The sequence below is a fragment of the Nuphar pumila genome, chromosome 4, assembly GCF_984573655.1.
Source record: "Nuphar pumila chromosome 4, dmNupPumi1.hap1.1, whole genome shotgun sequence".
In the NCBI taxonomy this organism is placed as follows: domain Eukaryota; kingdom Viridiplantae; phylum Streptophyta; class Magnoliopsida; order Nymphaeales; family Nymphaeaceae; genus Nuphar; species Nuphar pumila.
The window spans coordinates 76,735,580-76,753,452 of record NC_143252.1 but is presented as its reverse complement, the minus strand read 5'-3'; the positions used below and the strand labels follow the sequence as shown (position 1 = coordinate 76,753,452).

Here is a 17,873-nt window from a genome sequence, read left to right as displayed (position 1 = left end):
GTGTTATTTTTTCATACATAAATTCCGAAGTTTACATTCAAAGGAAATTTATTCTTTCACATATTCCTGTGTAGTTTATGTCTGAACTCTGAAGTCTGTCTGTTTTGCTTGCTAGAGATTAGTCGATTCAGCTTGTTAGAGATTATCCATGACTGAACCCTTTACATATGACATGATATTTTGCCTTTTGAGGGGTGCAAAAACTATTGTTTTCTTGACAGGTTTGATGAGATATTTGAGTGCAACATACTTGAGTTCATGCTAAATTGGCAGTGTAGTTTGAACAAAATGAACAAAGCGTCATTGGAGGCAATGTTACTTTATTAACATCTGAATGCCTGTGGAATGAGTTCAAGTGCACCATACACCCCCATGGTTCACAAATTAGAGGAAACATTTTCCTCATAATTTTAAGGCCTTTCTGTTGAATCCAATGACAACAATCATATTATCGAGTTGACATAAACTACACTACACTGACAAAGTTCATGGTAAATTAGCAAGTACTCTCTTTACAGTCATGATGATCTTGAAAACAAGTTGGCTTCCTTGACTGAATTTTAGAAAAGAAGAACGAGAACAAAAAGGTTTATGTGAGTGGCTTTCTGCCAGCGTCCACTGCCTTTGAATCCATTCAATACTCAAAGTAAGTATACCTCACACACACACATGCCAACATCAGTTAGGGACTACCATGCTTTGGTGGAGAACCCAATGGCAAAGTTCAAGTATGTTTTGATCATTCATTACTTAGTGGCAAAGTTCAAGTATGTTTTTTCAGTATTTATTTGAGATTTTTTATTTTTTGTTGGTTGTTGCTTCATCAATAAAGATTTTTTTATTTATTTATAATTTTAGATATTTTTTATAGTTTTTTTAAGTTTTTTTAAAAAAAAAATTTGAGGCTTACGCTTTACGCCTCACCTCAGATTTTGGTGGAGCGCCTCACTACGCCTCAACACTTTTCACAACATTGGTGAGGCTTCTCTCAAAAGTGATTTTTTTTATAGGAACATTTTATGTTGAGAAACTCTGTTTTGATGTCACATAATATGATACACTGTCTTATTTGATTTCATATAATATGATAATATGTCTTCTTGAAAAATGTTATATTATGACTGGATATGCTTTGCCATATATCTAACGAGTATTTGATGCAAGGATATCTCACTAAAAAAGGATGGAGACCTGTTCAAGTACAACTATGGTCTGATGAAGAAAAGAAAATGGCAAACCTAAATGCAAAGGCTATGAATGCCTTATATTGTACCATTGATCAGAATGAATTCAATAGAATATCTATATGTGAATCTGCATATGATATTTGACATTCTTTGGAGGTTATTCATGAAGGAACCAACAAAGTGAAAGAAGCCAAAATCTCATCTCTTGTCAGAAAATATGAGTTGTTCAAAATGAACAAAGATGAACCCATCACAGAGATGTTCACCATATTCACCAACATCACCAACGATCTGAAATCTCTGGGTGTAACCCACTCTCAGACAGAAAAGGTGAAGAAAATCTTGAGATCTCTCACAACTGATTGAGAGAAAAAGACTACTGCTATTGAAGAAGCTCAAGATTTGTCCAAACTTACCCTGGACGATTTAATAGGCAATCTTATGGCCTATGAAGTCCATATGAAGGAAAGAAGGGAAGAGGAACAACCTTTGAAGAAAACTCTAGCCTTCCCAGCCCTTTCTGAGGATGATGACTCAGAAAAAGAAACTGAGATTGCGCTACTCACCAGAAAATTCCAGCGCTTTATGAGAAGGAACCGGCTTCCAAATAAGCACAAAGAAAGAAAAGACCCAAAAGAAGATTCTATGTGCTACCAGTGTAATAAGCCAGGTCACCTGAGACGTGACTGTCCTCTTTTCAAAAGAAAATCCAAGACTGAGGAGCCAAAGAAAAGATTCTTCAAGAAAAAGGCTCTGCATGCTCAATGGGATGATTCAGAACCATCCACCAGTGAAGAGTCAAATGATGATGAAGCAGAAACCGCCAACATGTGCTTCATGGCAGAAAGCTCTGTAAGTGAATCTCTTGATTTCTCCTTTGAAGAACATCAAAATGCTTTTCAGGAACTTTTTGAAGAATCAAGGAAAACGATTCTCAAAAATAAACATTTGAAATATGAGAATCTAGAGCTCATTTTGAAAAATGAAAAACTCAGTATTGAAAATTCTGAGTTACAAAAGAAAAATCTTCTTATTACCTCTGAAATCTCTTCTACCAGCTCCAAGACTAAAAATCTGCAAGTAGAAATTTCAGAATTAAAAAGTAAAACTGAGAACCTTATGAAAACGGTTTTCAAGTTTACTAAAGGAAAAGAGAACTTGGATAAACTCCTATCCTCTCAAAAAGTGTCTTTTTACAAGAATGGTATTGGCTACTCTAATTTCAACAAGCCTTCTTGTATGAATCAAAAGACCACGTTTGTGAAAAGTTCTTCTGAACCTAAAAAGGAGTATTATAATTTTAATTTCTTGAACTCCTCTAAGGCTGTAGACAAACCTAAATCTAAATGGATATGGGTTCCAAAGTCTAACAAAAAGAGACCCGACTGGGTACCAAAAAGAAATTTTACTTAATGTTTTGCAGGCTCCAAACAAGAAGAACAGATGGATACTAGACAGTGGATGTTCAAAACACATGACTGGACATTCAGACCTCTTTGCTGTTCTTCATAAAAAAGGAGGAACCGTCACCTTTGGAGATAACAACAAAGGTTTGATAATAGGTATTGGTAATATTGGAAATATAGATAAACCTCTTATCAAAGACGTTCTCCTGGTTAAAGGCTTAAAACATAACCTTCTAAGTATTAGTCAAATGTGTGATACAGGTTATAATGTTAGCTTTAATCATAATGCTTGTCTTATAGCAGACACCAACGAAAATATTATCTTAAAAGGTATAAGAAAAAATAATATATATGAACTATACCTAGAAAACATCACAGAACATTGCCTCATAGCTAATAATGACTCTCAACATTTATGGCACATGAGAATGAGTCATGGCAATTCTAAGTACATGTCTAAATTAGCTAAAGATAAGTTAGTACGTGGGTTACCCAAAATATCTTTTAAAAAGGATTATTTTTGTGATGCATGTCAATTAGGAAAACTGTCTAAATCATCTTTTAAATAAAAAAATATCATTTCAAGCAAAAGACCTGTAGAGCTTCTCCACCTGGATCTCTTTGGTCCTTCTAGAGTAGCTAGTCATAATCACAATAAATACGTTTTTGTCATTGTAGATGACTACTCAAGATTTACTTGGGTAATATTTTTGAAAAACAAAAGTGATACGTTTTGTCAATTTGAAATTTTATGTAAAAAATTACAAAATGAAAAATCTTGTTCTATTGTTAAAATCCGTAGTGACCATGGAGGAGAATTTGAAAATGAACTTTTTGTAAAATTTTGTAACTTGCATGGTATTTCTCATAACTTTGCCTTTCCTAGAGCTGCACCTCAAAATAGTGTAGTAGAAAGAAAGAATAGAACCCTTCAGGAATCTGCTAGAACTATGCTCCAACACAATAATCTTGCTAAATCTTTTTGGGCAGAAGCTGTTAATACTGCATGCTATATAACAAATAGAGTTCTCATTAGACCCTTATTAAATAAAACTCCCTATGAATTATTCTATGACAGGACTCCAAGAATAGACTATTTCAAAGTCTTTGGATGTAAATGCTTTATCCTAAACACAAAAGATAGCCTAGATAAATTTGATGCTAAATCTATTGAAGGCATATTTTTAGGATATTCAAGTCATAGTAAAGCATACAGGGTTTTCAATAAGAGTTCTAATTCTATTGAAGAATCTATGCATGTTAGTTTCTGTGAATCTATTGATCAATCTGTTCATAAGCAAACTAACGATGATGTTGAAAGTACAGGTTTATTTTTAGATAACACAGCTAAGTCTAATGAAGATGATCATCAAAGAACATTTGTCGATATCAAAGATCATCCTCAAAAGCAGATTTTGGGAGACCTGACAAAGGGGGTTCAGACTAGAGCTCAGCTAGAACGGATTGCAAATATGACATACATTTCTCAACTTGAACCAAAGAAGATTGATGAAGCCATCATCGATGAGTTCTGGATGCTAGCCATGACTGAAGAACTGAATCAATTCCAAAGGAATGAAGTTTGGGATCTTGTACCAAGACCAAAGGATCATCCGATCATTGGGACAAGATGGATCTTCAGAAACAAGCTAGATGAAACAGGTAATGTTATAAGAAACAAGGCCAGACTAGTAGCTTAAGGATACAACCAGGAGGAAGATATTGATTTTGATGAAACATTTGCTCCTGTTGCTAGACTTGAATCTATTAGAATGTTTTTAGCATATGCAAGCTATATGGATTTCAAATTATATCAAATGGATCTTAAAAGTGCCTTTTTAAATGGTTTTATAAATGAAGAAGTTTATGTAAAACAACCTCCAGGATTTGAAAATGAACAATATCCAGATCATGTTTTCAAACTAAATCGTGCTTTATATGGCTTAAAACAAGCACCTCGTGCTTGGTATGACAGACTCAAAACCTTTCTATTAAAAACTGGTTTTTCTGTAGGCAAAGCAGACTCGACATTATTTGTGAAAATAGTGAATAATCATACCCTAATTATCATCTTTGGATCTACTAACAACACTCTCTATGAAGAATTTTCTAAGTCCATGCAGAAGGAATTCGAAATGAGTATGATGGGAGAACTCAACTACTTTCTTGGACTGCATATTAAGCAAACCAAGGATGGAGTTTTCATCAATCAATCCAAGTATGCTCATGAACTTCTAAAGAGGTTCAACATGAACTCAACTGCTTCAAAAATCACTCCTATGAGCACAACCACTGTTTTGGACAAAGATGAAGATGATAAGTCTGTTGATACAAAGGTATACCGAGGTATGATAGGATCACTTCTGTATTTAACTGCTAGCCGTCCAGATATTATGTTCAGTGTTTGCTTGTGTGCTAGATTTAAGTCAAATCCAAAAGAATCACATCTTAAAGCTGTAAAAAGAATAATGAGATATTTAAAAGACACAGTTGATTTTGGATTATTCTATTCAAAATCCTCTACATTTGATCTAATCTCATACAGCGATGCTGACTTTGCTAGAAGTAAATCTAACAGAAAAAGCACAAGTGGAACATGTCATATGCTAGGGCACTCACTAGTATCATGGTTCAGTAAGAAACAAAACTATGTATCCTTATCAACTACTGAAGCTGAATACATTGTTGCTAGCTTAGCTTGTACACAAGTTATCTGGATGAAACAAACCTTAAAAGATTATGGTTTAAAATTTGAAAATACAACTATTTTCTGTGATAATACTAGTGCTATAAACTTATCTAAGAATCCTATTTTACACTCACGAACTAAGCACATTCAAATAAGACACCACTTCTTAAGAGAACAAGTCTTAAACAACATAATTAAACTCGAATTCATACCCACTAATCAACAGTTAGTAGACATATTCACTAAACCATTGAAACATGAAGACTTTACACGAATTAGAAGAGAACTAGGAATATGCAAACTAAGTGACTTATAAATTAATCACATTTATTAAAATTAATACTTCTTATAAGTTATGTTAAAATCTTATTTTAAAAGGTTTTTCTTCTTATCGATTTTTTTGTTAGTCAAACTAGGTTTCCATATTCACGTATACACTAAACTCTTATAAGACACATTCTTTATGTCTTTCAACTTGTCATCTTTCAAGTACACATCCATAATGACTCCTTGTCCTATTTTCTTTCACTCATATCCATAAGAACTAATTATATTAAAGTAAAAGCTATCATGACATTGTTCACATCACTCATCTCATAACTCCTTTATTATTTTTATCCTTTTGTGAAAACTTCTCTTACGATAAGTTGGTTCACCTTCAACATGATAACATATTATTTTATGAGAAATCTTGCTTTTCAAATTTTAGTCAAAATCGAATGATTATCTTTTTAGTTCTTTTTACCTTCTTCTAAAGATCTAGTTGTTATGTTTTACGTATAATTTTTACTATATCATTTGTTATATCATATATTACGTACACTCTATTTTTATCATGTCTTCCTTTCCTCCTATCGAGACAATTCACTAAAATCTTAATGCCTTTCATGAAAAATTCAAATGATTATCCTCTCTTACCACCTTTTAAGTTGTTATATTTCACATAAATTTTTACTATATCATCTATTATATCATAGCTTAAGAACAATCTATTATCATCTCTTCATGCTTTACATCTTTTACGAAAAAGTGTTGTAAAATTCTCTTTTCAAAAACTTGTACTCCACTCATAAGTACGATTTGTATCACCTTTTTATCTCTCTCTCTCTCTACATTATACGAAGTACCTTTCCATCCGTGATCATGACTCTCTCATATATTTTATATCTCTCTTCAATCGAGAATCATCAAAACCTTGTCCTTAAGCAAAACTTAATTTCTTATCTATCATAACTTCACTTTATGTCATCTCCTATTTAACATCAAGTGATTGTTGTCCTTTATGACCACTCTCATTTCTCTACATATCCGTATCACCCTTCTTTATATCTATTCACACTCCTTTCATGTATACCAAAATATACACTTCTTAAATAAGAAATTATTGCATCCCCTCATACATTCCTGTTTGTCCTATTCCAAACTCATCCTTCACGCATTTGGAAAGCTTTCACATTAAGTAAATTCTTTGAAAAGTTGTTTGTTCTTATTAGGCCATTATTCACTTTATAACTTTTCTTACATAATCTTCACGAAAATCTTTAAAAACTCTTGAATCATTAAGTTTAATATGTCACTCCATACTCAATTCATGACACTTCTCACTATTCAATAAACTCGCCCATAGTAAATTTGATAGATATATAGAAAAATCATTTCGAAACTATGTCCTTCTTAACATATATACTAATATAATACACTATCTTCCAAAATTGTTTTGATTTATCATTCACAAGCTTCTTATTTTACAACTCACACATTTCCTCTTTCAGCTAAAATCTAAAAATCCTTCACTTCCAATGTCATTCATTTCTTATCACCATTATTTTTCTTCTTCTATTTATTAGATTGATTCATATCTCATTCCCTACGAATATCTCTATTATCTTACAAACTCTTTCCAAGTTTTATTTCTCTCTTGCTCGTTCTTCCTAAGCTCTTGCCATGACTTCCTCCTCAAACAATGTAATCACTGCCGCCGATCTAAGGTATCCCGATCTATTTCACCACTACAACTCACTCTGCTCACGACCAATTCATGAAGGTAAATTGGTTCACTACGACGACTTCGTATTATTTGACCTAGAAAGATCTCTCCCCGAACTTAAACACTTACTAGGATCTTCATCCCAAGCTGCCTACTATCCCGAACTCGTCCGACTCTTCTACACAATTTTTTCCTCTGATCATGAGCAAACTACCATCACCACCAAAGTACGCGGACGCCTGATGTTCTTTAATGCTTTCTCATTAGGCAGAATTCTAAACCTTCCTTCCACCGGCATAAACCTAGACAACATAGTACCACTCGACCGGTCGGTACTTCGAAAAATTCTTCTCTGTACCAACTGCACACACCTTCCCTGGCACATGAGGAATCTCCAACCTCATGCTCAACTACTTGCCCAGATTCTTCTCCACAATATCTATCCCAAGCCTCCACGCAAGGGATTAGTGCCAAGAAAAATCTCTCTCCTCGTCTATGCAATTTTTTGTTCTACTCAGATAAATTGGTCCGATATTCTTTTCGCCGTTTTTATTCGCTATAAAAAATTCAAGCCTCTTCTTTTCGAGTGTTTTATAACTCCCATTTTAAAATACTTCAAAGTACCCCTTCAAAATGAAGCTATCCTCTATCCCTCTCAGGTCCTCAATGCTACTTCCTTCAATCTAAGGTCCCTGCATCCTCCCGGCTCTGATGAAGAAGATCCAACATCCAACTTTGATTACTTCTCTGCACTGATGGATGTCCAGCGTTCTTAGGATCGCATACTTCGCAATCAAACCTCGTTGCAGCAGACTCTACAGACCCTCCAGCTGGATCAAGCCCACCGTTCACTTCAATCCTCTCCACCTTCGGAATAAACTCATTTGTTTTTGGACTGTAATAATTTATCTTTTTTACTGTAATAACTTTAAATTTTGGTCTGTAATAACTCTCTTACTCTGATTCCTTCCTTTTTGTCTATGACAAAGGGGGAGAAAACCTGTCTCCATTATTGGAGAAAAATACTCGTATTTAACATTTTTCAATATTTTTATGATAAGTATTCTTTCTATGCATAATGACTTTTTGACAGGGGGAGCATATTTTGTCATCATAAAAAAGGGGGAGAATGTTGAAAAACTCTGTTTTGATGTCACATAATATGATACACTGTCTTATTTGATTTCATATAATATGATAATATGTCTTCTTGAAAAATGTTATATTATGACTGGATATGCTTTGTCATATATCTAACGAGTATTTGATGCAAGGATATCTCACTAAAAAAGGATGGAGACCTATTCAAGTACAACTATGGTGCAATCATACTCCTTGAAGAAAAAGCTTGTTGAGCCATGCACTCCTAAAGACCATCTAAAGAGATCGACTACCTCAAGTTGAAGATTTTTTCTTCTTTAGAGTCATATGTAACAGAACCTTCAGAAGCATGCATATTGCATATTACATACTCATTCATAAAAGCTATTTTATAAAAGTACGATAGTTTCAAAAAGCTCCTTTTTGAAAACAAATAATTGTACCTTCTTACAACCCTTTATGAAAAAGGTATTTTGACATGATTTCAAAATGTAATAATTGTACCTTATATCATATACAAGACAACTTGAAAAGTAATGATTTTAAAAGTAGGAAAAAGACAAAACATGAAATCGGCTACACAAAGAAAAACAAATATAATACTTGTTGAAAAGACTCTAGTTACCTTCTTTAAAGAAATGATTTCAAATATAGGAAAAAGACAAAACATGAAATCTGCTACACAAAGAAAACAAATATAATATGTTTTGAAAAGACTCTAGTTACCTTCTTTAAAAGAAATGATTTCAAATATAGGAAAAAGACAAAACATGAAATCGGCTACACAAAGAAAACAAATATAATATGTTTTGAAAAGACTCTAGTTACCTTTTTACAAACCCATAGAATGTCGACTTACTTGAAGTCATCATTCTCTTTGTATAGCATTAAATACCTCCTATAAGAAATCGTTGTTAATATCCTTCTCAAGAATGTCGACTTACTTGAAGTCTTTATTCTTTCTGTAGACTTTGAAAAACACATCATAAAGAAAACTCTTGATATGACTATGTACAAATAAATATCTCAAAGCATTTATTGTACTTACACTCATTTTAAGTAAAGAAGTACTTATGTACCACAAATCATTAATTAGGATAAAGACAAAACTACATGACAGCCTACAATCCAACGTTCAATGTACTATTGTAAGAAATAGACTTTTTACATAAAATATATATTACCTAAAATATTACAACGACTAGTGTACCCTATATTTTACTTTTATGGAAAAAAGACTTTCTCGAATTTCTCTAAAGATGTTTTTTGAAATGACATGACATTTCACATCTCAAAAAGGCTACGATTTCAAAAAGTAACGACTACTTTTTTAAAGCTATATAAACACACTCAAATGAACTATTCAAGACAAGGAATGGATATGTGAGCTTACAACGAGAAAAATTCCTATTCGATATTTGAAAGAGAGCCTAGAAAAAGAAAGAGAAAAGAAAGAGAAAAAATCAAGAATAACTATTTGACAAAGAGTATGTTCTGAGTGAAAAGAACAGAACATTCTGAGAATCCTTCATTCGTGCATTCATATCATTCTGAAGGTTCTATAGGAAGTATTGTAACTTTCTGTTATTCACTGTATTCCTTCTTTGTTGAAAGAAGTAGACCTCTGAGAAAGAGGGTGTTGCCCTTCTCTGTTGAGAGAAGAAGACCTCTGTGTAAGAGGGTGTTGTCCTTCTCTGTTGAGAGAAGAAGACCTCTGTGGAAGAGGGTGTGCCCCTTCTCTGTTGAGAGAAGAAGACCTCTGAGGAAGAGGGTGTTGTACTATTTATCCGGTGACTCGGATGTTATAGTGGAAATCTCAAGTGGTTTGCTTGGGGACTGGATATAGATCAGGGTTTTGACCGAACCAGTATAAATCCTGTGTTTATTGTGTAGTGCCTTATTGCTTTATTTTTTATTTTATCAATTTGCATCGTATTTCACTATTCACGCCCCCTCTAGTGGAATTTCATTTTCTCCATCTTTGAGTTTGAGAAGATTTTTCCATCAAAATAAGGGCAAACTATGAAAATTTTCCTTTCAAACATTTTTCTGTTGCTTGAAATGAATGAAAAGATGCCACTTTCTTTCAACCTGCATTTTTTTTAGCATTTTCTTACTTCCATATGCCCTTATAGACTCCACGACAACCTTAAATCTTCAGAGCTTACTGAAGAAAATTTAGATAAAAATGAGGTGCATGAAAAAATACCAAGGGTAAATTAGGGGTGAATTAAGCCCTTGTGGGCACCCAGTAATTCTCAATGTATGTGAAACCCCACTAACGCTCATGGGATTTTCTCAGGTCAAGATGCAAATCGAGTTCCTATGTATATGAAACCCCAGTAATTGGGTGCACCCAATAATTCTCAATGTATGTGAAACCCCACAAATGCTTAGGGCGACAACTCGTAAGGAGAAGATCCTCCTTAGTTTTTCTAACCTATTTATAATGATATCTTAAAAAAATAATTTCTAAATTCCTAAAAACACTTCTATCATTCCTATTTTAAAAAACACTCAAAAGTAATATTTATTTCTGAAACTACACTGCAAATACCATTATTTTATAACAATTCTAAGGTGACGCCCCCTATGAAGGGTTATTTTAGACTTTTAACCTTTGCCCAACTCGATTTGAGATTGAAGCATGTAAGATTTGGATCTTGACTCCAAATCTTTGCTCCAACTGCTTTGAAATAACTCTAGAATTCTTGAATTGCACCCGATTTAGACGAAATTCGCACCAAAAACTTCTTGCAAACAAAACCACCAAAATTCATGAACCATGAGTATCTTAATATTAAAATACTCATGGTTGATGAATTTTGGTGTTTTTATGTGCAAGGAGTTTTCGGTAGGAATGTTAGAAGTGTTTTTAGGAATTTAGAAATTATTTTTTTAAGTTATCATTATAAATAGGTTATGAAACCTAAGAAGAAGGGATCTTCTCCTTAGGAAAACCACCCCCCTCTTTCCTCCTCTTTTTTCTCAATGTGGGGAACTCTCTCTCTTCTTTTCTTTTTTCTTCTTTTCTTTTTTCTTCTTCCTTCTTCTTTTCTTCCTCTCCACGTGAATTTCATATGCAGCAGCGATCTGACATCACTCCTCATGTTGTAGGCAACCTCTGGGACACAACACCATCATAAGGGAGATCCACTCTTTTCTCAACCCAATCCAAAATCGGGAACCACCGTCGATAAGTTCTTTCTTCTACCTCTTTAGATTTTTAGGGTGTCTTCATGTAGATCAGATTTTGTTTTATTCGTCTTGCATATTTATGTATGCTCTCTGTGATTTTTGGGTATTAGGATTGTTTAGGATCATTTAGACTCCTTGTTTTATGTTTTAGAATTTTTATTTTGGCTGGAAAACTCTTTTCTTCACCAACCAGATTTTCTGTCAGGCCTGAATTTTCTGGTCTGATAAACAAACTGTTTCAGTCGATCCAAAAACAATTTAGGGCTACAATTTTAGTATGTGTTAGCTGTACGTGTCTAAAGTATTTTCTCTAAATTTTAGCTAAATTCGACTAGGGGTTGAGATTCTACGACCATTTTACCGAAGCCGGTTTCTGGCTTTACAGAAATCCGACTTTCAATTCTGAATTTTTCGGTCTGATAAACCGACTGTTTCAGTCGATCCAGGAGTTTAAGGCTGAAATTTTAGTATATGTTAGCTCCAAATTTTAGCTCAATTCGATCAGGGGTTGGGATTTTAAGACCATTTTACTGAAGCCGGTTTTCTGGCCTTGCAGAAATCCATCCTTCTGTTTTAGTTGGAGTGATTTTTTGAAATTAATTTTATTTTTTATTTTTTTGTAATCAAGTGTCGAGTTTTTTCTTACCTGGATGTGATTAGACATATTTAAGAAGTGTTTAGATATTTTTGTCTGATTTTTAGAGTTGAGTCTTTGTCGGGTCATTAACATAGATAAAAATAGTTTTGTCTTTTGTGTTTTCGTTTTGTGTGATGGTAGGTGGTGGCCTCGATGAGCACTAAGGTGGACAAGGTGGTTGAAGTGGACGCACTAAAGTTCCTTGCACACTGACTGAAGGAAGCTAGCTCGCGGTTATATTTAGAGTTTTTATAGTTAGGTCATTAGGCCATTTTTATCATTTTCAGGTTGTAATTCATTTAAATTTTATTTTTGCACGTGCTTTTGTAATAGGCTTTGTGCCCGTTTGCTTTCATAAATTTTTTTTAGGCTATAAAGAGTGTGATTTGTTTGGAATACTTGTTCTTATCCCGTTTCCTATGGTTCGACTCAGACTTCACCACTTTTGTCTGAGCCGATTATTTAGATTTGGTGTGCGGTTTACACGATTTTTATTGAAAATATCTTTTTAAAAAGTAGACACCAGATTGGATTGTGTTCAGCTGGATTGGGTTTGTCACATAATTAGTGACTCTTGGTTTCCTGTATAATTGTGTACTTCCATGTACCCCTTTTACTCTGTGGGACCTCTTATCATCCACACTTTTGTCACATTAATTATTATCTTGACTTAAAAATGAAATTTCTAACAATTGCAATTTTGGCAGAATGAAGATCTTTAAGAAAGTACTTCCCAGAGTTACATATGCATTTAGAGGAGTTGTTCTCTTTCGTCAATTCAGTGGTAGATATATTCTTCAGAAGCATCTAAAAATATGTTTTTCTTTGGAATAGCTATTAAGCTTATGCATTTGTTTCTTGTGTTTTCTTTCAGACATCCTCATTTTAGCTGAAACACTGGTTCTGTTTTACATTTTCTTGCAGATTTCACTGTGGAAGTGCAGTCCCCATTGGAGGAAGTAGTGATTGCTGTAGGAAGCAATGTGGGGAATCGGATATATAATGTTGATAAAGCTGTGTCTTTGATGAAAAGGTCAGGTATTAATATCACAAGGCATGCTTGTTTGTATGAAACAGAGCCTGCTTATGTGACTGAGCAACCCTTATTCCTTAATTCTGCAATTAGAGGTTTCACCAAACTTGGACCACATGAGTTGCTAAGAGTTCTTAAGCAAATCGAAAAAGAAATGGGTCGAACAGAAGGAATCAGATATGGTCCAAGGCCTATAGACCTGGATATTTTATTTTATGGAAAATACAGAGTAAACTCAGAGATTCTTAGTGTACCCCATGAACGTCTTTGGGAGAGGCCATTTGTGGTTGCTCCTCTAATTGATCTGTTGGGTTCCTCTGTTGACACTGATACTGTTGCTGCTTGGCATTCTTTTGCTGGTCAATCTGGTGGCATTTCAAAGGTGTGGGAGAATCTTGGTGGTGAGTTGTCAATTGGAAGAGGACTTAGAAGGGTTTTACCTGTTGGTGACTACCTATGGGACTGGTCAAAGAAAACACATGTGATGGGTATTTTAAATTTGACTCCTGATAGCTTCAGTGATGGTGGGAAGTTTGTTTCAGTAGATGCTGCAGTTTCCCATGTCAAGTTAATGATCTCAGAAGGAGCTGACATTATTGACATAGGTGCACAATCAACACGCCCTTTAGCACCAAAGGTCTCTGCTGAGGAAGAACTGAATAGGCTGATGCCTGTTTTAAAAGCAGTTCTAAATATTCCTGAAGCAGAAGGGAAGTTTTTTTCAGTTGATACATTTTACTCAGAAGTTGCATCGGAGGTGATTGCTGAAGGGGTTCATTTTATTAATGATGTGTCTGGAGGTAGGTTAGATGCCAGCATGTTCTCCACTGTTGCCCGTCTTGGTTCACCTTACATCATAATGCATATGAGAGGAGATCCAAGCACAATGCAGAATAGTGAAAACGTGTCCTACAAAAATGTATGTAAAGAAGTGGCAGACGAGCTGTACTCAAGGGTTGAAGAGGCAGAATTGTCAGGGATTCCAGCATGGAGAACCATAATAGACCCTGGTATTGGGTTCTCTAAGACTGTTGAACAGAATCTGGAAATTCTCATGGGTATTCCGACCATTACGGAAGAAATTGCCTGTAAAAGTTTTGCTATTTCTCATGGACCCGTCTTGATTGGACCTTCTCGAAAAAGTTTTCTGGGTAAAGTTTGTAACCATTCACATGCTCGTGATCCTGCCACTATTGCTTCAGTTACAGCAGGAATTTTGGCTGGTGCTAATATTATACGAGTACACAATGTTAAGGATAATGTAGATGCTGCAAAGGTCTGTGATGCATTAATATCACTTAGAACCTAATGTATTATTTATTTTTTGCATTTTGGTAGCTTGAGTCAGTCTGTACTTTAAATTCTTTTAAAACACAAGCAGAGAAAACATGTGTGTGTGTGTGTGTGTGTGTTTTGTACTTCTGGTTTTCTCTTTTCAATTTGATATCTCTGGACCATACAAATGCATGACGAGCCCACTCAGTTTTTGTAGTTTTGGAATTGGGCTATTGAATCTGATCATATTATAACTTTCAACAACTCAACTCTAATTACTTCTAATTTATCTAGAACGTTTTTCTTGTTTATGAATCCAACAGCTTAGCTGCATCAATTAAAATCAATTTATTGTTAAACCTTATGCAAATGGGGAGTCTGATCAATGTAAAATCTGCCTTTGCTTGGACCAACTTATCTGCTCGCTTGATAACACCTTGAGTATTTAGTTTAAGAACTTTTGCAAAAACTGATATAGAGGTGTATACTGCACCTTTGTTGGTTGATAATGATGTTCTCAATCTTGAGCCTTTGCAATATTGCTGTTGCACCCATGCCATGAATTTAGAAACTCTATTCAAATCCCTCCTTTTGAAAACTTAAATTTAACCCCCCCCAAAAAAACTTTCGAGGTTCAGTTTTGGATGCTAAATTCAACCAAGTGTTCTAATAACAGAAATCTGATATTATGAGTGTTAGGTTTATATTTTATTTTTTTCAGCCGTTTATTTCTTCCTCCACTTTTATTAGTCGTGTTTCTTATTTGTTTGGTTCCAAGGTCTTTTGTACTTATAACTATGCTATCAATCATGCATTATTATGCAGTTATAATCCTTACCAAATTACTTGATTGCATCCATCTATTTTTTTCTATCCTTTTTCTCATATTAATGCGTCCACTTTATTAGACTCTTGAGGAAAACCGTTATCGTGTTGGATTAATTTGGTCTGTTAATAAAGAAGAATGACATCCAAATCCAGAACAGGACAGAACTGTGAAGACAAGCTGAAGGTCATGTTTCATAAGAAAACTCCAGCGTGAGAATGCTGCTGGGTTATGAAAATTCTTATTTCTGTAATACTACTGCTAATCACTGTAGCATGTAGCAGATATATAGTTATTTGTGCTATGAGGCACGAGAAGAGTGATAATTTGAGTTTATCCTTTACCAAGTTCATCTTTAAAACTAAGACGAATTTTCTGTCCCTTTAACAATTATTCAAGTTCGAGGAAAAAGTGATAGATATGGATCAAACGTCATACATAATCAAATTTATGATTGTCAGATCGAGCAATCATTTTTTTCTACTTACAATATTAATTCTCAATTTCAGTAGCCTGTTCAACATCATTGACTCACATCAGGACTGACGCAGTTCTATTTCTATGTGAAAGGACATTCTCCTATTAATAATGTTTGGCGTCATAACCTGAATAAATAGACAATGTATGTTTTTATCATGAAGAGGATGGCACATTTTTCTCTTAACCTTCAGGATTCTGAAAGTAAAAGATATTTGTTTCTTGGATTTTGTAAAACCACACAGTTTATTCTCTACCTAGATGTTTCTCAGCCAGATGGAGAGCTTAAAATTTTATCTATCCGTGTTAAAGGGAGTCACTGTAGAGATCATCTTGTACCAAGAAAAGAAGTGGAGTACTTTGATTTTGAATTATTTGTTTGTCTACTAGACAATGTATCTGCTATATCTGTTCTGTTTTCTCACAGGGAAAAGATCAAAATATAGGAAATGTGACTTTTCAGCGGTAATCTATGAGCGTGAAGATGGTTTGCCCAAAGTGACTGTCTACAATCTTTCAGCTGCTGGAAAAGTGACAGGATGACTTCAAGATGGTCAAGTCATTGAAATTATAAATCCAATAAGTGGCATGGATTCTATAGACTTACAGTATAATCATCATATATTAAGGTTTTCCTCATAGCTCAATGAAGATACTTTCACCTGCGTGTGATTATAACAGGGTCAATAGAGTCACTATTTTGAAGAGAGATGACATGGTGTTGTGAGGACTCAACACCTCATCCGGCCCAAAATGATTGATCCGGCAATGGCATGTATGATAAGAGGGGTCATATTAGGTGCCATTATCCCAGGAGTTGTCAAAACTCTATATACATTCATATAGTCACTAAACCAGGACTTTCCTTCACCATTAGCTTCAGCGCCCGACTTTATATTTTTCCAGCTCCAGTCACTGACAGCTTTTACTGTGAACTAAAATTTTCATTTGTTTATTTTGTAGGCAACCAATATGGAATCCAGTTGTGGATTGGAATGGATTGCTGCATCTTGTAGCAGTTAACTACATTTGTCAGTTGGTCCCTGTTTGCCCTTTAATCTGATGTTTTGGGTCCCTCTCTCAAATCCCCACTTCATGCTGGTATGAGGTTTTGCTCTGTTCGCCATCAGATACACAAATTTTTAGTAATATATAATCCTGTAATGATGTTTTCAAAATTGTCATGTCATTGCTATGTATCCTCTCACTATGCTTACATTTCCTACTTTTAAAAGCTCAAACTAAAAATAACAAATGGTCATATTGATATTTGCTCATATATAAGATTGTTTGGGTTCATTTGTCAAGCACCCACTCACCTGCTGTACTAATATGCCAACCATCGTTGCATTGATCCATTCCAGTAACCATCATATATGATAAAGTTGTGATAATATTGTCATACCTGGTCATGAACTGAATTTTTTTTTTTGGGTCATCTGCTAAGCATCTAGTCTGTTTTTAAAGAGTACTGTCATTTCTACTTTGATGTTGCTGATCCATAAATGGATTTCTGGATCCTTGAGTCTGAACCTTGTGAAATGCTATAGTCTTTGAGGCTTGATTTTGCTATCAAGTTGACCTTCCGAATATAGGTGAGGGACTGCCTCATGGTCTAACCAAATTGATGCTAATGGAGCCCGGTTAGCTATGTGGAATGTGGTGCCTGTCAGATTCAATTTCAATCTTGTATATGTCCCCTTTTTTTTTTTAGCTACTGCTGGCACCATTCTACAATATGTATTTTATGCACAACAAGGACCTCCATTATGGAGCCCAATTTCTACAAGCAAGCAGGAAACCATTCATAAAAGTTCAACCCCACAATCTGATAAGTCACTGAGACAGAGCAACTCTGAGCATTGTTATCACTTGGATAACTGTGATGCTAAGCCACTTGAACATCAAGTATCAATCATGCCAGAAGACTAACTTGGGAGTTCATGAAGATCATGGGCTTGCTTCTGCTTCATGCCAAAGAGGAAGCAGCCTGTGCAATAGCACCATGAAATACTATAACCTCAACACTTCTGGGAGTGATTTTGAACGGAAACAAT

General features: G+C 34.7%; 1 protein-coding gene across 3 annotated transcripts in view; it reads left to right on the top strand.

The window, feature by feature from the left end:
- Nucleotides 1–14,704, top strand: part of LOC149840273 (folate synthesis bifunctional protein, mitochondrial-like) — a 32,445-nt gene extending 17,741 nt beyond the window's left edge. The window contains exons 1-3 of one of the 3 annotated variants that reach the window (XM_090003091.1): nucleotides 11,488–11,567; nucleotides 12,914–12,989; nucleotides 13,130–14,704. In XM_090003091.1, the coding sequence (XP_089859217.1) occupies nucleotides 12,914–12,989; nucleotides 13,130–14,547 (1,494 nt within the window). In that variant the 5' untranslated portion in view covers nucleotides 11,488–11,567 and the 3' untranslated portion in view covers nucleotides 14,548–14,704. Of the gene's footprint in view, nucleotides 1–11,487; nucleotides 11,568–12,443; nucleotides 12,493–12,912; nucleotides 12,990–13,129 lie in introns of those variants that run through there. The other 2 variants (XM_090003092.1, XM_090003090.1) reach the window with 2 other exon arrangements.
- The last annotated feature ends 3,169 nt before the right edge of the window (nucleotides 14,705–17,873 follow it).